Below are 21851 nucleotides of genomic sequence, written 5' to 3'. Positions count from 1 at the left end.
GACAATTCTGTGCTTCCAACTTTGTGGCAACAGTTTGGGGCAGCCCCTTTCCTGTTTCAGCATGTCAATGTCCCCGTGCACAAAGCAAGGTCCATACAGAAATGGTTTGTCAAAATCGGTGTGGAAGAACGTGACTGGCCTGCACAGAGCCCTGACCTCAACCCCATCAAACAGCTTAGGGATGAATTGGAACGCCGACTACGAGCCAGGCCTAATCGCCCAACATCAGTGCCCGACCTCACTAATGCTCGTGGCTGAATGGAAGCAAGTCCCCGCAGCAATGTTCCAATATCTATAGGAAAGCCTTCCCAGAAGAGTGGAGGCTGTTATAGCAGCAAAGGGGGGACCAACTCCATATTAATGCCCATGATTTTGAAATGAGATGTTCGACGAGCAGGTGTCCACATACTTTTGGTCATGTAGTGTATGACCCCATGCCTTGAGGTACTGGTTTTCTACAACTGAAAGTATTTTCATGGAAGCATAGTGATGCAGGCTATGGTGATGGTGTGCACTGGCAGCTAAAACTTTGACCTAAGGCCGGGGATAGTCTAGTCCTAATGTTTAGGTAACCTTAATTGAGGTCATTCACTAACCATTCATTATTTAACATAGCCTATCAATAGCAGATCCAGCTGTTTTTGCATGTACTTTTACTGTCTAAATAGATCGACAGATCATTCAATTCAATTTAACCTGGGGCAATATGTATCAAGAGTCTCAGAGGATCAGGTCAACTGTCCATGAAATCGTATTTAGTGTAATCGAAATTGCAAAACTGATCCTAAATCCGCACTCCTATTCTGAGACGCGTTATGAATAAGGCCCCTGATCTAAAAGCCCATCAACCTGTCAATCTAACCAATCATGTAAATAATGTACTAGCATTCTTTATTGCTTGTTGTTTTATATCTTAGTTACAGGTCAGTGGAGGTTCGCACTGTCGTCACGGAATACTTTGTGTTTCAAAACCATTTTGTATCAGGCACCAGCGGGCTATGATCCCCCCCATTAAAACCAGTTGTTCAGAATATCAGTCATCTAACCAACGAAACGGTTGGCAACATCGTATGAATCTGTGCCGGTATTCATAAAGCTTCTCAGAGTATGAGTGCTGAAAACTGATCCTCAATCAGCACACCTACTCAAACACTTTATGAATACAGGCCCTAGTCTGAAATAACAAGGGCCTGCATGCAGAATAAATTACTTTCAAAAACACGCCAGGTCTGATGAGTTTCATAATCCCGTTTAATTCTTTGGTGTTTACTGTTGAAATGCAATGATATGCCTCTAATACACTTGCTAAGTCTTGTGTCGTAAGATGTAGGCCCCAAGTGTTTCTAAGCTGACCTACAAGGTATGACCTTGTTGGCTGAACTAATACATGGTCACGAGCTAATTAACTCTAAGTAAATTGATTATGCAGCACGTTGCATGGCAACAGATGCGATTCACTTAGGCTATTGCTTCCTATAGTACAACAGACGACTAAGCACTTACATTTCTCTGTTTGATTTCCGTTTACTGCATGGGCATCAGGGTTGGGGTCAATTCGAATTTTAGTCAGTGAATCCAGGAAATTACCTGAATTGAAAATCCCCAAATAGATAAATACCATCTCCCTTTGAACTTATTGAGAAGTTATTGAAAATAGCTTCTCAATAATGCCATTCTATTTTTTATTATTGAATTGGAACTTCAGTTTACATCTTGAATTGACTGCCTTAAATTCGAATTGACCAAAACCTGATGGGCATTAACGTTATTGTGGAAGAGGTGACGATGGGAAAGAATCGTGGTGGAAGAAGAATAGGCAAACATGACTCGGGCAGCTGTGAGAGGTATTTCCGAAGGCTGAGAAAGAAAGAAACGTTCCATTGCGGTTTTTAAAATCAGGTTTTTATTAAAGTCAGTACAAGTAAAAGGTAGCTGAAGGCGGAAAGTTTCTTGATCCAATTCCAAAATGTACTTCTTTTCTTCTTTGTTGTTTAGGGGCAAAGAAAAATACCAATCCCCCTCTCACCCCTAAGCCCTGTTTTATTCTAATATTACCCCTGTGCTGATGTTATCTTTCTCTGAGAAATGAGAGAAGTGATGACACAGCCAGTAAAAGGTTCAATCTTTCGCATTGAACAAAGTGTTGCTTAACAAATATAACATTCAAAATCATAACATTTATGGAATTTACCATCAGTTTCCCCCCAGCTGCACAAACGGATACTGTAGAAGGAAATAACGTAATATTAAGTTTCCATTCTCTTTGCATCTACGTACATAAAACGTAGCGTAAACAAAAAGAGACGACGTAGTAGCAATTATCCTGGCTGACGGGATCATGGTCAGGTCTTTTCAATGGGAAAACGGGCCTCAACTTTTAATTGAAAAATGACAAGTGAAACTACCCATCCCTGACACTTAGGCCTACTTTGCAAAAGAATAAGGTCTTAAAATGCCGTTTAAATAACGGACAGTAGTAGTCTTAGATTTAGCTCACTCACGCTAACGCAGGCACACAAGCATACCGCACGCTTAGCGCTAATTCAGGGGGGGAAGATGGATTAAAAACTTTACGTTTTATATTTGAACAAATATGAGAACAAAAAATCAAACTGAATTATATATCCACCTCTTATTTTTTTCTATTCCGCTGTGTCTTCGTTGTTCAGGACGACCTCTCCATTCCCTCTTTCTCCAGATCCATGTCTTCACTCATCCTCTCCTCGATTCCTTTAGATCCTCCCAATTTACTCCTCCTCCAATTGTACTCATCTATTCCCCTCTTCCTCTCAGGCCTCTTAAACCAAGAAGGGGAGCAGAGAAAGTACACCTCAATTCTTCTGCTTCTTCCCAACTCATCTCTCCTCGATGTGTCGCGCCCCCCTGCCACAATGACATTCCGGTAGCCTAAGCACTGTAATTTGATGTCACCCCAGTCAGTTGACAAGTCAGAAGCGCGGAGGTAGGTGTGGTCTTTTGGGGGGAAAGAACGGACCACCTGGTCCCCCTCTGGGGTGTCCCCCGAAAGAAGGCCCTGGCCGTTTCCCCCTGAGCATGGGGCCACAGAAGGTTGGGCGTGGGGGACCCCACGGGAGGCCTCTCAGGCGTGGCTGGTGAACTGGGTGGAGGGGACGGTGTTGAGGATGGAGAGGCAGGGGCATGTGGTCAGGGTGGTGCAGGTCCATGTGAGGGGGAAGGGGGTGTCTGTGACCATATGGAGGGGAAGGGCTGCGTGGAGGGTAGTTATAGTAGTAAGGGTCTTCTGAGGGAGAGAGGGGGGGAGTGAGGCGCTCTCTGACTCTATAAGGATAATGAGGATCGTCTACAGGTAGATGGTGGAAATCGTCTGGGTGATAATAGCGATCGTCTGGGTGACGATGGAGGTCGTGGGGGTGCTGACGGAAGTTGTCAAGGTGATGCAGGTCGTCAGGCTGACGGCGTAGATCGTTGGGGTGGCGGCGGAGGACGTCAGGGTGGCAATGGAAATCGTCAGGGTGATGACGGGGGTCATCGGCATGGCGATGAAGGTCATCTGGGTGATAGGGTTGGCCCTCAGGGTGGAAAGCAGATTTGTGCTGGTGATCACTGATAATCACTGGACCGCCTAATGCACTGACGCCCGCCCTGTCATCCTCCATCTCAGGGTTTGGTGAGGGTTGCTCCACAGGCACCATCACCCCTCGCACAATGACAGACGCGGGCGAGCTCTGGTAGTCCTGTGGTGGGGCTGGTATTCCAGGGAAGGGCGGTGGAGGCAGCTGGGGAATGGGGGGCAGAGGGCTGGTGAGGAAGCTTGAGGGGTTGGCCCCCTGTTGGGAAAGCAGAGTTTGAGGATCCTTTGTTTGGTAGGGCTGCGTCTGCCCCTCCCCCTCCCCCTGGTATGCATAACGTCCTGACATAGGGGTTTTTCCATCTCCTGCCCCTGATGCAGCCATGTTGTGGTTGTTAGGATGCAGGGCCTGTCCCTCTGGGTAGGGATTACCATACCATCCTCCTTCACTCACACTGGGGTTTGTCCCTGCCTGAGCCCCTCCTGGTGTGTTACTGGGTAACCCCTCCCCGAGGGTTGGGGCTGATACCTGTGTCGTGATGGGCTGGTAATGGGCCAACCCAGACTCTCTGAGGGAAGGACCTATCCCATGCATCTCTTCCTTCCCTCCATAAGGCAACTGGTGGTACCCCTGCCCATTCAGAGCACCTGGTTGTAGTCCTAAGTGGACATGAGGGTTGTTGGGATCCTGCCAGGCTTGGTTGTGGTAGGCAGTTGGAGACTGAGACAGGCTGCCATCTGGTTGTTTAGGGACTCCCCCAGAAGAGACCCGACCTTGCTTGGCCAGGAAGGGCTCTGCTCCTCTTGGAGTGTCCAAGAACTCATCCAAGGTGGGGGTGCCTCCTCCGGCCTCGTCCCGCACCGGGGTGCCCTCTTGGGTCTCTGTACCCGCTAAGGGGCTGATGTCGCTGCCTCCCGCTTGCATGGTCTCGCTAGTCAAGCCCAGGTTAAAGGCATTAAAGCCAGGGTTACCCTGCAGGAAGCTGTGGATCTTAGACTCCAGGCTGGAAGCAGAGGGCTTTTCTTCCTTTTCTTGCTCAAGGACCAGCCCTCTGTAAGGGCAGATGTCTAGAGGCTGTGTGGGCTGGGTAAGGGACGCTGCCTGAAGGACGGTGGTGGTATTCCCCACTGTAGGGGCTGATGGGGTTGGTTCGAGCGTAGAGGTGAGAGGAAGGCCTCGAGAAGGTACTGTAGGGGTGGAGGCGGAGGGAGGGAGCTTGCCTGTACTGGGGGAGTATGAGGAGAGGTTTCCCGTTGGGCTGTTCAGAAGAGTGGAGAGGCCTAAGAGGGAGCGGGAAAAAAGAAGAGAGAAAAGGAAATGTGTTAAAATACATGACAAATATGAATGGCAACCTCAAATTGTACGAATCTGAACAATTCAGTACAATAAGTGACAACAGAGTAGAGATGAATACTCTCTGTCTGTCACCATTTTTGCTACTCAATTAGCAACATTCTGTCAATTAGAAACAATGTTTTTTCACTCTCTAAATCAGTGTTTGTCTCGTACCCGTATACGGGTTATAAATAATAAGCACCTAAATTTGGAACGTAGTGGCTGTACAGTAACATGCCATACATTACGTCAGAGCTCTGGCTCTGCGCTTCACAGTGCTGTATCGGTTTTACATTTACATTTTAGTCATTTAGCAGATGCTCTTATCCAGAGGGACTTACAGTAGTGAGTGCCTACATTTATCATACTCTTTCGTACCGGTCCCCCGTGGGAATCAAACCCACAACCCTGGCATTGCAAGCGTCATGCTCTACCAACAGAGCCACATGGGACCACTATGAGGGACAGCCCTTCTGAACTTGAGCACCGCGCGACAAGAAGTTGCCCCCAGTCCTCCCGGTGATTGGGCAACTTTTGCGAATGAGGGAAATGCTGTGAAATAAGATGACTCAATGTATTTTGAAAGATGAGACATTGAGGATTACAATAAATACCGCTTTGATGTCATACAACAAGCCAAACACCTGAGTCCAAATGTGCACTTCACATTTCCATATCATAAAACTCATGTCATACACAGTGTCAATGTTTATGATCACTATGTTTTATGTAGTTACAAGATGACATGGCGTCATACTCTGGCTTGTCCTGAAGAGAAAGAGCCTGGCACACGCACCTGAATGAACTCATGACTCCTTTCTTTGCGCACCAAAATTACAATCTGGTTCTCTGAATTTATGACAAAGCAAAAACAGGTTTAGACATTTAGGCAAATTCATTAAAAAAAATCAACAACTTAAATATCACATAAGTATTCAGACCCTTTACTCAGTACTTTGTTGAAGCACCTTTGGCAGCGATTACAGCCTCGAGTCTTCTTCGGTATGACGCTACAAGCTTGGCACACCTGTATTTGGAGTCTCTCTTCCTTTCTTCTCTGTAGTTCCTCTCAAGCTCTGTCAGGTTGGATGGGGAGTGTCGCTGCACAGTTATTTTCAGGTCTCTCCAGAGATGTTCGATCGAGTTCAAGTCCAGGCTCTGGCTTCGCCCCAGTCTGAGGTCCTGAGGGCTGTGGAGCAGGTTTTCATCAAGGATCTCTTTACTTTGCTCTGCTAATCTTTCCCTTGATCCTGACTAGTCTCCCTGTCCCTGCCACTGAAAACCATCCCCACAGCATGATACTGCCATCACCATGCTTCACCATACAGTTGGTGCCAGGTTTCCTCCAGATGTGACGCTTGGCATTCAGGCCGAAGAGTTCAATGTTAGTTTCATCAGACCAGAGAATCTTTTCTCCTGGTCTGAGAGCCCTTTAGGTGCCTGTTGGCAAACTCCAAGTGGGCTGTTATGTGCCTTTTACTGAGGAGTGGCTTGCATCTGGCCACCACCATAAAAGGCCTGATTGGTGGAGTGCTGCAGAGATTGTTGTCCTTCTGGAAGATTCTCCCATCTCCACAGAGGAACTCTGGAGCTCTTTCAGAGTAAACATCAGGTTCTTGGTCACCTCCCTAACCAAGGCCCTTCTCCCCCGATTGCTCAGTTTGGCCGGGCGGCCAGCTCTAGGAAGAGTCTTGGTGGTTCCAAACTTCTTCCATTTAAGAATGATGGAGGCCATTGTGTTCTTGGGGACCTTCAATGCTGCTGAAATGTTTTAGTACCCTTCCCCAGATCTGTGCCTCGGAGCTCTACGGACAATTCCTTCGACCTCATGGCTTGGTTTTTGTTCTGACAGGAAATGTCAACAGTGGGACCTTATATAGACAGGTGGACTCCCATCAAGTTGTAGAAAAATCTCAAAGATGATCAATGGAAACAGGATGCACCTGAACTAAATTTCGAGTCTCATAGCAAAGGATCTGAATACTTATGTAAATAAGGTATCGGTTGAATTTTTTTTTAATAAATTTGCAAAATTTTTTTTTTTTTAAACTGTTTTTGCTTTGTCATTATGGAGTATCGTTTGTGATTGATGTCATTATGGTGTATTGTGTGTGTGTATGTGTGTAGATGGGTGAGAGAACAAAAAAATATTTAATCTATTGTAGAATAAGGCTTTAAACATACCAAAATGTGGAAAAAGTCAAGGGGTCTGAATACTTTCCAAATGCACTTGATTGAAAAATTGAAAAACTGAGTTTTGTTGGATTTGATGAAAGAACACTTAGTCCATGAGCCCTTTATGGAGTGGCCACTTACAGTGCCTTATGAAAGTATTCATAACACTTGACTTATTCCACATTTTGTTATGTTACAGACTGAATTCAAAATGGATTAAATAGATGTTTTTTCTCTCACCCATCTACCACACACACACACACACACACACACAATGACAAAGTGTAAACATGTATAGACATTTTTGCAAATTTATATAAAATGAAATACAGAAATATAAAATTTTACTTAAGTATTCACACCCCTGAGACAAAACATGTTAGAATCACCTTTGCACATATATATTTTTTTACAATTCTTCAACTCCAGTGTATATTTCTGCTGAAATGTGAATTTGTTTTGCAGTGTGTTGGAAAGCAGACAACCAGGTTTTCATTTTCTTGTGCTTAGCTCTAATCCGTTTATTTTTATCACCCAAAAAACTCCCTAGTCCTTGCCGATTACAAGCATACCCCCATAACATGATGCAGCCACCACCATGCTTGAAAATATGAAGGGAGACCCCTGCGCCACTCGGGATGCCAAGGCACTGCATCGCAGTGCTAGCTGTGCCACTAGAGATGCTGGTTCGAGTCCAGGTTCTGTCGCAGCCAGCCGCGACCGGGAAACCCATGGGGCGGCGCACAATTGGCCCAGCGTCGTCCGGGTTAGGGGAGGGTTTGGCCGGCAGGGATGTTCTTGCTCCATCGCGCAATGGCGACTCCTGTGGCGGGCCGGGCGCAGTGCACGCTGACACGGTCACCAGGTGTACGGTGTTTCCTCCGACACATTGGTGCGGCTGGCTTCCGGGTTAAGCGGGCATTGTGTCAAGAAGCAGTGCTTGGCTGAGTTGCGTTTCAGGGGACGCACAGCTCTCGACCTTCATCTGTCCCGAGTCCGTACGGGAGTTACAGCAATGGACAAGACTGTAACTACCAATTGGATACCACGAAATTGGAGAAAAAGGGATTAAAAAAATTAATAAAAAAATAACAAAGAAAATATGAAGAGTGGTTCTCAGTGATGGATTTGGATTTGCCCCAAACATAACGCTTTGTATTCAGGACCAAATGTCAATTTCTTTGCAGTTTGACTTTAGTGCCTTATTGCAAACAGGATGCATGTTTTGGAATATTTGTATTCTGTACAGGCTTCCTTATCACTCTGTCATTTAGGTTAATATTGTGGAGTAACTACAATGTTGTTGATCCATCCTCAGTGTTCTGTAACTGTTTTAAAGTCACTATTGGCCTCATGGTGAAATCCCTGAGCGGTTTCCTTCTTCTCCAGCGACTGAGTTAGGAAGGACGCCTGTATCTTTTGAAGTAACTGGGTGTATTCATACAACATCCAAAGTGTAATTAATAACTTCACCATGCTCAAAGGGATATTCAATGTCTGCTTTTGTTGTACCCATCTACCAATAGGTGCTCTTCTTTGCAAGGCATTGGGAAACCTCCCTGGTCTTTGTGGTTGAATACACTTTTTAATTCACTGCTCGACAGAGGGACCTTACAGATAATTATATGTGTGGGGTACAGAGATGAGGTAATCATAAAAAAAATTATGTTAAACACTATTATTGCACACAGAGTGAGTACATGCAACTTATTGTGACTTGTTAAGCACATTTTTACTCCTGAACTTATTTGGGCTTGCCATAATAAAGGGGTTGAATACCTATTGACACAAGATATTTCAGCTTTTCACTTTTAATTAATTTGTAAACATTTCTAAAAACATCATTCCACTTTGACTTCATGTGTTAGTGTGTGTAGGCCAGTGACACAAAATCTCAATTTAATACATTTTAAATTCAGGCTGTAACAACAAAATGTGGAAAAAGTCAAGTGGTGTGAATACTTTCTGAAGGCACTGTAGAGGTGCAGGAACTCAAGCAGTAGACAATGTGAGGTGCCAGTACTTAGTTCTATGACCTGAAAAGTCAATCACTGAGTCTGCCACTGTTTTAGGCTAAATTAGAATTAAGGTGATGCACACTTACTTGTATCCCATCTGCCACTTATTATTAAAAAATCTAAAATTCAAAACCCATTTGACAAGCATCTTGTGTCCCACCGCGACCCGTTTTGTAACACGATTCTCTATGAAACCTGACAGATGTGCCAGACAGATGCATACTCTGGTAATAGATAGTAGCAGCAGACTCTATAGTCTGCAGCGCACTACTAGTTTTCATGCACATTTTTTTTACTTAAGAAATACTGCACCAAACACCTTAGCTAGATGTAAAGTTGTGTGATTAAAACCTCCTATGCAAAAAAGTCCAAATGATTTACTGATTTATTTCTTCTGACTGTTTTGAGGAAGTGGTAGGCTAGTTTGTTGCTACGGTGTCTCAAGAGGTACAAACATCAGTAACTGCCAGGGTATGATCACACACTTACATCAAACCACACCCTCAAGAGTGAAATCGTGTTTTTCTTAATGAGCAACAGAAAAACATGGGGAATCGATGAGTTCAGTCGCTCTTTAACATTTGCTCTACCCCAGTTTCTCACCATGTCGCCCGCTGGCCTGCTCCTGGGTTTTGGACAGTGCACTGAGGAGCGCCTCGGGAGTCATGTCCACTTTGGACAGGACGCTAGCCAGGGGGGCTGCTGGGGCAGGAGGGGTGGTCTTGGCTGGAGAGGAGGGGCAGACCAATGAAGCACCTGGACTCACTCCTGGAGAGGGAGGAAAATACTGATTTGAATTTTAATCGGCAATTTCTTATCCTCTCATGGGGTAGTGGAATATGTATTGTGGATGACCACCGGGACGGAACCTTGTTAATGACCAGCAGACTGAATAGTTGGTAAATGCTCTAAATAATGGCTTCTCATTTACACTGACTTCACAACATGTTGTGATGTCAAATGCTGTTTAATAATGTAACAATAGAATGTTATGGTAGTCACAATCAAGAGGATGTTTTGAGGATGTAACAGTAGCTAAAAGAACAATACTAGGCTACAAGTGACAAGAATAACAGCGGCGATGATGTGGCCAACTGCCTCAGGGTCAATTTTGAATTAAATTGTGAATTTAACTCTAATTCAATTATTGTATGACATTTTAATTGACCACACCCCACAGAAAACACAATTTGAATTAAAGGAAATTGAATTCAATTCAATGAAATTAAAATAGGTAACGGCTATTTATACTCAACACAAATATAAAAACGCAACATGCAACAATTTCAAAGATTTTGCTGAGTTACAGTTCATATAAGCAAATCATTCAATTGAAATTCTTTAGGCCCTAATCTATAGATTTCACATGACTGGGCAGGGGGTGCAGACATGGGTGGGTCTGGGAGGGCATGGGCCCACCCACTGGGGAGCTAGGCCCAGCCAATGAGTATGAGTCTGGGATCTTTTATGTCTGCTCATGAAACCAGCACTTTACATGTTGCGTTTACATTTTTGTTCAGTGTAAATGGCTATTATTTATCTGTACATACATCACTATACATCATGTATGGTAGCCAATACTATGTTTAACACATGGTTGAACCATTTCATTTTTAACTCATTCTCCTAAAACAAGAAATATCCTAAGATAATGTTGTAGATTGTCTTCAATCATTTATATTTCACTTACATGTTATTAAATTATTTCCCCAGAAGGCATTAGACCAAATCAAACACACCAGAACAACCTAACATCTCATGACAAAAGCACACAAAATTACTGTTCGACATCTATTAGTTATAATCAAGCTAATATTTGAAATGGTATCTATTTTTTAAGAATTAACTGACAGATGCTTTTGGTAAAAGATTTGTCAAAGGAATGAGACTTTCTTGTTTCACGTCTCAGTTTAACTTATTTTAATAAAATTATATTTTTAATTCAAATTAAACAAAATTCTGCTTCGGGAATTTTAATCCAAGTGTTGAATTGACCCCAACCTTGGACTGCAAAATCAGAATAACAGTGTTGATGATGTAATGGTGCTTATGATGTGCCATCAGGATAACTGTGCCATTGGTGCAATAGTGGCTGCCTGCATGTAGTGCCTTTATGATGTTACAATAGCTGAAGTTTCTCACCTGGTTTCTTCATGACAGAGGTGATGCTGCTGAGGATAGAGCTAATTTTACCCAGGTCCACATTGGCGAAGTTGCCTGACAGGTTGGTTGTAGGGGTCACTGGGATCATGAGAGCTGGGGAGGGTGTGGCCTGTGGGACAGGCTTTGCCTCTGTGGCCAGCGGCAGCTGTGTGACAACAGGCACAGGAATGGGGTCTGGAGATGGGACGGGACTTTCAACTCGCTCCTCAACTGTGAAAACACAGGAAACAAGTTGCAATACAATCTAGTTTTATAGCTATAATGAGGCACATAAACATAATACATCCTGTCCCTTAACACACTGCGCCCAATCCCTGCTCTGCATCACCTGCCATTCCTCCTCACCTATGATATCGACGCTCTCTGCCTCCTCCTCATCCGAGAGCTCCATGTCCTCCACATCACGGTTGTCTGACTCCCCGACAGTGAAGCCCTGCTTTGGGGAGCCACCAGGGGAGGACAGGGGGCTGGGTGCTTCACCCAGAGTGATTTCCGCCTCATCATCCATGGCCAGGCCATCCAAGTCAGATTCTGGGTCGGCTAGGCCACGGAAGGGGGACTCTGAGCCATTGGGGGACGGAGCGTCCATCGAGGGCGAGGGGAGGGGCGACTCATCCAGGTCTGGTAAGGTGGCCTTGAGGCTGTCCAGCTTACGCTTGAGGTGGGACACCCGGTTGGCAAACGTCTTGTAGGCCTTAAATAGAAGTAAAAAAAGAACACTCAGACTCAAACACATGGCCAATTATTTTTACAAATCTATGCAACTCAAGTCTTACTACTAAAGCCCACCACTAAAACCAAAGAACCGCTTTCAACCTTTCACAACAGATGCAAAGGCATTACGGACACCATCTAGTTCAGCTACTCACATTGGCGACTATCTTGACCTCCTTATACTGCATCTCGTAGAAAATGTCTGCATTGCCAAGAGCATTCAACAGAGGGGACCCTCCTTTGATCTGCCGGTCAAGGAAGGCCACAAACTCCTTTAGCTTCGCACTGCCATCCTCAAAGTCCTTGGAGTGCCTCTTTCCCCCTGCCTTATCTGAAGGGGTGGTTGATTTGGAGAGAGAAATAATAAAGACTTGGTCAGGCTTTGCCTGAGGTGACAAGCCTCATCTCCTCCTAGGTCAGAGGGGCCAGACAGGGGTCAAGGTTTTTTTCTTTCTGAGTAGTAAGAGATGCCTCGTGTCTTTTCCAGTTCCTGTGCCAATGCTCATTGACAACATTACAGGAGGACGTGGGCCCTGGTCAAAAGTTGCACTGTATAGGTAATAAGGTGCAATTTGGGACACAGACAGGGTCAATGCTCATGGACAACTTTGCAGGAGGTTGTGTGTCAGCCTAAACCTTGTTACCTTTCAGCCTCTTGAGGTCCTCGGTGCTGCAGACGTCCACCCTCATGGCTGCCAGCTGTTTCTCCTTTAGCTCCACTTCCTCCACAGAGCTGTGGTACTTAGAGAGATGATCGATGAATGCCTGGGGCTGCATGACAGGACACCGTCAGAAAGCCACACCACAGGACATGGCAATAGTTAAGGTCAAGTTCAACTCAACATACTAGCTTTGTAGTACAAGCATTTACTTTAAGTATTTACAGTTCTCATAGTACAGTAGTTAGTTCATTTGGTATGATTTGGTCATTTCTCGAGAGGCTATGCAGTAAAGAAATTCTGAATATACAATTGAAATTGAAAAAAAGAAGCTAAACAGAGCAGAACATAGAATCTATCCTATAGAGTGGGTCGTGGACACTTACGACAAATTCAGCTACAATCTTAGATTGAAGAGCAGCTTTAGGGTTGACTGGAACTGAAATTACATAACTTAGTCATGGACATTTCTTAACACAACACACAAGCACTGAACAGAACAGCTAAAATGCCACACAATTAAAAGTGAAGTACAACAATAAACATGATGCCTCATTATCTTGACATTTGTACAATTTCGAAAGATACTTCCCATGATATTCAAAACATGCAGTATATCACAGTTTACTCTGCAGGTGGTACATGGTTGGAACTGATTCACTCACCTTTAGGTGTTTCTAAAGCAGCAGGTGACTCCTCTTTGACCAGACTGGCCCTCAGCTCAGCTATGAGCTCCTCTGTGTACACACTCCTCTCCTCCCAGATGGATAATATCCTGTCCACTGACTTCATCACCTTAGAGTCTCCCACATTACTGCAGGACAGGAGACAGAAAAGTTAATCACTGATGTGGCAATGATGTGTAAAGTGACAGAGTAGCCCTGATAAGAAGATCAAACTCAACCGGTCAAACTCATTTCAACCACAATGAGGTACCGGGTCGGAACGCCCCGATTTCTTCGGGTGTGGATTCTACAAGGTGTCAGAAACATTCCACAGGGATGTTGGTCCATGCTGACATCACGCAGTTGCTGCAGATTGAGAGAATGGCGCTTGATGCCGTTTTACAGGCTTCTAACCAATTGTGGTATTTGTTTATAATTAATGTGCGTTTTTTTGTACCTTTTGTTTTACATTAACATACGGTGCGCAGAAACATTATGACCGAAAAGAGCTTCTGGACATCAGAACAGCGATTACTCAACTCGAATTGGACGAAGATTTTTTCTTTAATGAATTGGAGGCTAAAGTTTTACAGCTGCTAAGCAAACAAGAGAACGCACACCCAGAAGCGGCACTCCTCGTGGCCGGGACCTTTAATGCAGGAAAACTTACATCCATTTTACCTCATTTCTACCAGTATGTCACATGTTTTTTTCCCTCTGGTTGCACAAGACCACTTTCATTCCAGAGACGCGTACAAAGCTCTCCCTCACCCTCCATCGGCAAATCTGACCATATTTCTATTCTCCTAATTCCTGCTTACAAGCAAAAACTAAAGCAGGAAATACCAGTGACTCGCTCAATATGGAAGTGGTCAGATGACGCGGATGCTAAGCTACAGGACTGTTTTGCTAGCACAAACTGGAATATGTTCCGGGATTCATCCGACGGCATTAACACCTCTTACATCTACACGTTCCGCTAGCGGAACGTCTGCTCCAATATCCAATGATGGGCGGGGCGTGAAATACAAACTCCTCTAAAATCCGAAAACTTCAATTTTTCAAACATATGACTATTTTACAGCTATTTAAAGACAAGACTCTCCTTTATCTAACCACACTGTCCGATTTCAAAAAGGCTTTACAGCGAAAGCAAAACATTAGATTATGTCAGCAGAGTACCCAGCCAGAAATAATCAGACACCCATTTTTCAAGCTAGCATATCATGTCACATAAACCCAAACCATAGCTAAATGCAGCACTAACCTTTTATGATCTTCATCAGATGACACACCTAGGACATTATGTTATACAATACATGCATGTCTGTTCAATCAAGTTCATATTTATATCAAAAACCAGCTTTTTACATTAGCATGTGACGTTCAGAACTAGCATTCCCACCGAACACTTCCGGTGATTTTACTAAATTACTCACGATAAACGTTCACAAAAAGCATAACAATTATTTTAAGAATTATAGATACAGAACTCCTCTATGCACTCGATATGTCCGATTTTAAAATAGCTTTTCGGATGAAGCACATTTTGCAATAATCTAAGTACATAGCCCGGCATCACAGGGCTAGCTATTTAGACACCCAAACAGTTTAGCCTTCACCAAAATCACATTTCCTATAAGAAAAATGTTCTTACCTTGCTTGTTCTTCGTCAGAATACACTGCCAGGACTTCTACTTCAATAACAAATGTAGGTTTGGTCCCAAATAATCCATCGTTATGTTCCATCAACGACGTTTTGTTCGTGCGTTCTAGACACTATCCCAACGCTAAATCTCTGCCACGAGCATGACGCAGAATTTGACAAAAAAATTCTAAATATTCCATTACCGTACTTTGAAGCATGTCAACCGCTGTTTAAAACCAATTTTTATGCAATTTATCTCGTAGAGAAGCGATAATATTCCGACCGGGAATCTGCCTGTCTGTATACTGAGAGAAAAACCGAAAGCCGGGGGCGGGGCGGGTCGCGAGCGTAAGGCTTAGTCCACTGAGTGACCACTCAGCTTTTGCTCTCGTGTGCTTCAGCCAGGGCTTTGAATTACGTCATTCCTGTTTTTCCCGGGCTCTGAGACTTCATTGGAGACGTGGGAAGTGTCACGTAACAGCAGAGATCCCTTGTAATAGATAGAGAGAATCAACAAGGGCAAGAAATGTTCAAACAGGGTACTTCCTGAACAGAAGCATCTCAGGTTTTTGCCTGCCATAGGAGTTCTGTTATACTCACAGACACCATTCAAACAGTTTCAGAAACTGTGGAGTGTTTTCTCTCCAAAGCTAATAATTATATGCATATTCTAGTTTCTGGGCAGGACTAATAATCAGATTAAATCGGGTACGTTTTTTATCCAGCCGTGAAAATACTGCCCCCTAGCCATAAGAGGTTAAGGAGAATACCACATCAGTCACCAGCTTCATCAATAAGTGCATCGCCAACATCGTCCCCACAGTGACCGTACGTATATATCCCAACCAGAAGCCATGGATTACAGGCAACGCTGCCGCTTTCAAGGAGCGGGACACTAATCTGGACGCTTATAAGAAATCCTGCTATGCCCTCCGATGAACCATCACAGGCAAAGCTTCAATACAGGACTAAGTTTGAATCCTACTAACCAGCTCTGACGTTCGTCAGATGTGGCAGGGCTCAAAACCTATTACGGATTACAAAGGGAAACCCATAGAAGAGCTGTCCAGTGACGCAGGCCTACCAGACGAGCCAATTGCCTTACATGCTCGCTTCGAGGCAAGCAATACTGAACCATGCATGAGAGCACCAGCTGTTCCATATGACTGTGTGATATTGCTCTCCATAGCCGATGTGAGTAAGACCTTTAAACTGGTTAACATTCACAAGGCCAGACGAATTACCAAAACGCGTACTCAGAGCATGCTCTGACCAACTGACAAGTGTCTTCACTGACATTTTCAACCTCTCCCTGATTCTGTAATACCTACATGTTTTTAGCAGACCACCATAGTCCCTGTGCCCAAGAACGCCAAGGTATCCTGCCTAAATGACTACCACCCTGTAGCACTCATGTCTGTAGCCATGAAGTGCTTTGAAAGGCTGGTCATGGCTCACATCAACACCATCATCCCAGAAACCATAGAGCCACTACAATTTGCATAACCTTCCAACACATCCAGAGATGACACAACCTATATTGCACTCCACACTGCCCTTTCCCACCTGGACAAAGGAATGCCAATGTGAGAATGCTGTTCATTGACTACAACTCAGCATTCAACACCATAGTGCCCTCAAAGCTCCTCACTAAGTTAAGGACCCTGGGACTAAACACCTCCCTCTGCAACTGGATCCTGGACTTCCTGATGGGCTGCCCCCAGGTGGTAAGGGTAGGCAACAACACATCTGCCACACTGATCAACGCGGGGCCCCTCAGGGGTGCATGCTTAGTCCCCTCCTGTACTCCCTGTTCAACCATAAATGCGTGGCCACACACAACTCCAACACCATCATTAAGTTCGCCAATGACACAACAGTGGTAGGCCTGATCACCGACAACAATGAGACCGCCTATAGGGAGGAGGTAAGAGACCTGGCAGTGTGGTGCCAGGACAACAACCTCTCCCTCAATGTGAGCAAGACAAAGAAGCTGATCATGGACTACAGGAAAAGGAGAGCCAAGCACACCCTCATTCTCATTGACGGAGCTGTAGTGGAGCAGGTCGACAGCTTGAAGTTTCTTGGTGTCCACATCACTAACAAACTACTGTTAGGTTCTAAACAAACAGAGTAAAAACTCAAACGGACGACTAGGAAAAAGCTCAAACCAAGTTTATTCACGTAATGGGTCAAACATCTGCAAAGACAAAGACATGTTTACACAAGCACGTATATTTATACCCTCCTTCCAGGAGTCAACTCCTTGCACATCTAGACAGTTGCTAGTCACGACCTTAATAAGTTCCTCTCACTGGTCTAGTCAAGGCCCCGCTTCCTCCTAGAACCTCTGTGGGCATGCAAGTATACACTACCGTTCAAAAATTTGAGGTCACATAGAAATGTCCTCGTTTTTTGAAAGAAAAGCAAATTTTTTGTCAATTAAAATGACATCAAATTGATCAGAAATACAGTGTTGACATTGTTAATGTTGTAAATGACTATTGTAGCAGGAAACGGCTGATTATTAATGAAATATCTACATAGGCGTACAGAGGACGATTATCAGCAACCATCACTGCTGTGTTCCAATGGGACGTTGTGTTATCTATTCCAAGTTTATCATTTTTAAAGGCTAATTGATCATTAGAAAAGCCTTTTGCAATTATGTTAGCACAGCTGAAAAACTGTTGTCCTAATTAAAGAAGCAATAAAACTGGCCTTCTTTAGACTAGTTGAGTATCTGGAGCATCAGACTTTCTTCTGAAACTCGTCAGTCTATTCTTGTTCTGACGAATGTTGGCTATTCCATGCGAGAAATTGGAAAGAAACTGAAGATCTCGTACAACGCTGTGTACTGCTCCCTTCACAGAACAGTGCAAACTGGCTCTAACTAGAATAGAAAGAGTGGGAGGCCCCGGTGCACAACTGAGCAAGAGGACAAGTACATTAGAGTCTCTAGTTTGAGAAACAGACGCCTCACAAGTCCTCAACTGGCAGCTTCATTACATAGTACCCGTCTCAACGTCAGTAGTGAAGAGGCGACTCCGCGATGCTGGCCTTCAACAACTTACAGACGCACACAAACTACATCATCATATAGCCCACACCCAATCCCTAGTGCCCGCATTATTGCTTACCACATGGCCTTAAATTTGTTTGTGTCTGTCGCCCATGTTATTTCAATATTTCAATAATAAAATCATTTGATTATTCCATTGTGTTAATGATGAGGGATTTCCAAGATCTTGGTATACGTTTTTTCAAGACGAGTGATTAGAAGGGAATCGTCCAGCCCATTGGGTATCTCACTATGCGATGTCTTGAAATATGCAGACAGACAGACTAGAAGTAAGTTTACATTGTAATACTTTTTACAGACAACTTTCTAGCTCCACCCATGACTTTTGAACTTCATAGCATTCCAAGAAAGCATGGATTATTTAGTCATATTTTGTACACATGACTCTTCCGTGGTGTGGTAAAATTTGTGAATGTTGTCTCTTGTATAATACAGTAAATTCTATACATTAGTTTATACTGGATTAAGAGTACAAATGTAATTGCGTTAGTTATGCTCCAACATCCCATAAATCTTGTGACAACATTAGTTCTTTTTAAGTCTTGGTTCCAAAAGTTTATATATTTTTCTAAGAGATTGTCATTAAGATATGCTCTCTGCAAGGTTTTGCATATCTTACCTATCCTATGAACATCCTTTCTGACTCAAATAAGACTCCCTCAAAGGTTGTCCAAAATTGCTTTTTAATTCTGTCACATGGAAATGTATTCCCTGTTACCAAGTCATTTACAGTTCATTTCTAGGTGTATTCTGAAAAGCTATCCAAGGATTGTTCCGTAGGGTTGTGTTTTTAGGGAGTGATATTGGCTCTTGTAGAATACATTTTATTTTCTTACATATTGTTATAGTGTTAACTATGAAGTTGTTAATGTTCTAAGCTTTATCCTTTGAAAATAGACATGTACAAATATTCTCGGGATGAGCATGCGCATCTTCAATATGTACCCATTGTTCCATTTTAGTGCATTTAACTATACGTCGCAAGTAAAAGCCTTGGGTCGCAAGTAAAAGCCTTAGAATTCCAAGTCTGGAAGGTTAAAACCACCCTCAAACTTAGTAAGATGTAAACCCTTTTTATTCTAGGAATTTTAGTTGCCCATAAAATGTCTTATGACCAAGTATACTTGATTTTTTTTAAATGTGGGCTAATTGGTATTACCGAAAATAAATACTAAAACTTTGGGAGCCATGCCATTCTGAAGAGGTTTATTCTACCTGTAAGATTTATGGAAAGATTGTTCCATATAATTAGACCTGCTTTCATATTCTTGAGTAATGGAATAAAGTTAACTTAAAGGATACTTATAGATTGTGAGTTATTCTTTTTATTTACCCTATTATCTTTATTTCCACATTCATTTTAAATCCTGAGATTTTTGTGTATTCTGAAAATATGTTTAGCAAAGGGCGCATTGAGTTTTCAATATTGGTGAGGTATATCAGGAGATCATCTGCAAATGAGTTTAGTTTATATTCATGTTTACCAATACTGATACCTGTTACCTTTGGGTCCTGTCTAATTCTTTCTGCTATCGGTTCAATTACCAGTGCAAAAAGGAGAGGGAGATGGGACATCCCTGTCGTGTGCCCATTTCTAAAGCAATTATATCAGATAATGTATTATTTGTGTATATTTTTGCCTTAGGACATTTATATAATATCTTAATTACATTTATTTTTTCAGCCGGAAAGTTGAAAGCTTCCAAAGTTTTGAATAGAAAAGGCCATTCAAGACGGCCAAAAACCTTTACATCAACATCCATTATTCATAAATCTCTTGTTTTTTTACGTATTGTATTAAACTGAAACATATTCTTGTATTTGTTTTGTAAGTGTATTTTTAATAAACCCTGTTTGACTGACATGTATCAAGTCTGGTGAGACTTTTTCCATTCTATTGCTTATAAGCTTATGAAGTCTATAATCAGCAGGGGACTCCAGATTTTCCTTGTTTTAATATAATTGAAATAACTGTTTGATACATGTAACTAGGAAGTACTGAATTGAGTGACATGTGTTTTGTCATGTGTAAATAGGGGCTCTACTTTGTCCCAAAATGATGAATAGAATTCTATGGGAAAGCCATCCGTTCCTGGTGCTTTTCTCCATGTGAATGTTTTAACAGTATCTAATATTTATTTTTGGGTGATCTCTGTTTTTAGTGATTATTTTTTTGTCTGCTGATAATTGCTATAGGATCCATCCAACTGTTATTTAATTCTGATTTATATACATCTTCATAGAAGCTTTTAAAATTGTCTTTATTAGCATTGTTGTTTCTAATTACTGCATTTGTATCTGTTTCTTATAACTGGTTTAGCATGTATTCATTTTGTGACAGCTGTGAGATATTTACCAGTTTTATTTGCCATTAAGTAGTATGCTTTATTTGAGTTTAACCTGTAGTTGTTGGTTCTCTTCAAAAGTAAAAGATCTCATACTTGCTTAAATTCATAAATAGTAATTTCTTCTTTTATGTCCACATTTGCAATGTTAAAGGTTCATTTTTCATTTAAATATTTAATACATTTTGGGTCCAGAAGTTCATTCTCCAAATTCTGTCGCTAAATGTATTTTCTATTGGTGTAATTAAGCACGATACCGGAGAATGATACTATATCATACATCTTTTTTATTCAGTAAATTGTTATAAAAATGTAGTCAATTCTTGAATTGCTTTTCTTACTTTGAGAAAAAAAATTGTCTTTTGCAGTTGTCAATAGTAATCTCCAGGTGTCCTGTAAATTATTTGCTGAGATTACATTTTTCATCCTCTTGAAGGCTCCCTAAATTTGTATTTTTTATTACTATTACTATTTTATTGTCTATCAATTTTATCGAATGTATGATTGAGGTCACCTGCTAAAATAATAGTTCCTGTCTGGATTTGATCCAATATAGTTTGAACTCGATCTAAAAACACCAGATTTGGCCCCTGATGGGATACACAATGAAATCATTGTGTATTTTCCACCATGTGAAGTACAATTTAATTTACACATGCACCCACTCACACCCCCTTGCCACACACACAAACACATCCATAGAATAATTATTGACAAACGTTATATTTCCTCTTTTAAATAGCATTTTCAGTGTTCATGAATATCTTTTTTAGTTTAAAATTGTTTTGAAATTTTTTTTTTAACCCCTTTTTTCTCCCCAATTTCGTGGTATCCAATTGGTAGTAGTTACAGTCTTGTCTCATCGCTGCAACTCCCGTACAGACTCGGGAGAGGCGAAGGTCGAGAGCCATGCGTCCTCCGAAACACAACCCGACCTAGCCGCACTGCTTCTTGACACAACGCACATCCAACCCGGAAGCCAGCCGCACCAATGTGTCGGAGGACACACCGTACACCTGCCGACCTGGTCAGCGTGCACTGCGCCCGGCCCGCCACTGGAGTCGCTAGTGCGCGATGAGACAAGGATATCCCTGCCGGCCAAACCCTCCCTAACCCAGACGAAGCTGGGCGAATTGTGCGTCGTCCTATGGACCTCCCGGTCACGGCCGGCTGCGACAGAGCCTGGGCCCAGAATCTCTGGTGGCACAGCTAGCACTGCGATGCAGTGCCTTAGACCACTGTGCCACCCGGGAGGCCCTGTGTCCATGTATCTCATTGGCATCGGCTAATTCTAGCATTACTTGTTAGAGGTAAACAGTCACTTTTGACAATAGAGTCTAGATTGTATTTGGGGGAGGGGAAAAAAGTAGTCTCAATTTACGATAAGCTGGTCTTGGGTATCACTGCATGTAGCCTAGTGCGCTCTCTTTCAACTGGAAAGGTCTCCTGCAACCTGTTCAGGGCTTCATCGTTGCTTGTGAACTCCATGCTCTGTG

At 42.9% G+C, this 21851-nt stretch overlaps 1 protein-coding gene across 4 annotated transcripts in view; it reads right to left on the bottom strand.

The window, feature by feature from the left end:
* The window catches only part of LOC115173293 (regulation of nuclear pre-mRNA domain-containing protein 2), a 46754-nt gene that overhangs the window by 15918 nt on the left and 8985 nt on the right, over nucleotides 1-21851 (bottom strand). For 3 of the 4 annotated variants that reach the window (XR_003871578.1, XR_003871577.1, XR_003871579.1), the window contains exons 3-10: nucleotides 13281-13429; nucleotides 13002-13054; nucleotides 12601-12727; nucleotides 12112-12287; nucleotides 11588-11936; nucleotides 11222-11452; nucleotides 9683-9847; nucleotides 2630-4831 (exon numbers count right to left, since the gene is read on the bottom strand). Coding sequence is in view for 1 of the 4 variants with exons in the window: in XM_029731256.1 (XP_029587116.1) it covers nucleotides 2949-4831; nucleotides 9683-9847; nucleotides 11222-11452; nucleotides 11588-11936; nucleotides 12112-12287; nucleotides 12601-12727; nucleotides 13002-13054; nucleotides 13281-13429 (3133 nt within the window). In the remaining 3 variants the exon portion in view is untranslated. Of the gene's footprint in view, nucleotides 1-1880; nucleotides 4832-9682; nucleotides 9848-11221; nucleotides 11453-11587; nucleotides 11937-12111; nucleotides 12288-12600; nucleotides 12728-13001; nucleotides 13055-13280; nucleotides 13430-21851 lie in introns of those variants that run through there. The other variant, XM_029731256.1, reaches the window with a different exon arrangement.

Source organism: Salmo trutta, chromosome 34, assembly GCF_901001165.1.
Source record: "Salmo trutta chromosome 34, fSalTru1.1, whole genome shotgun sequence".
Taxonomy (NCBI): Eukaryota; Metazoa; Chordata; class Actinopteri; order Salmoniformes; family Salmonidae; genus Salmo; species Salmo trutta.
This window is presented reverse-complemented; position numbering and strand designations above follow the sequence as displayed.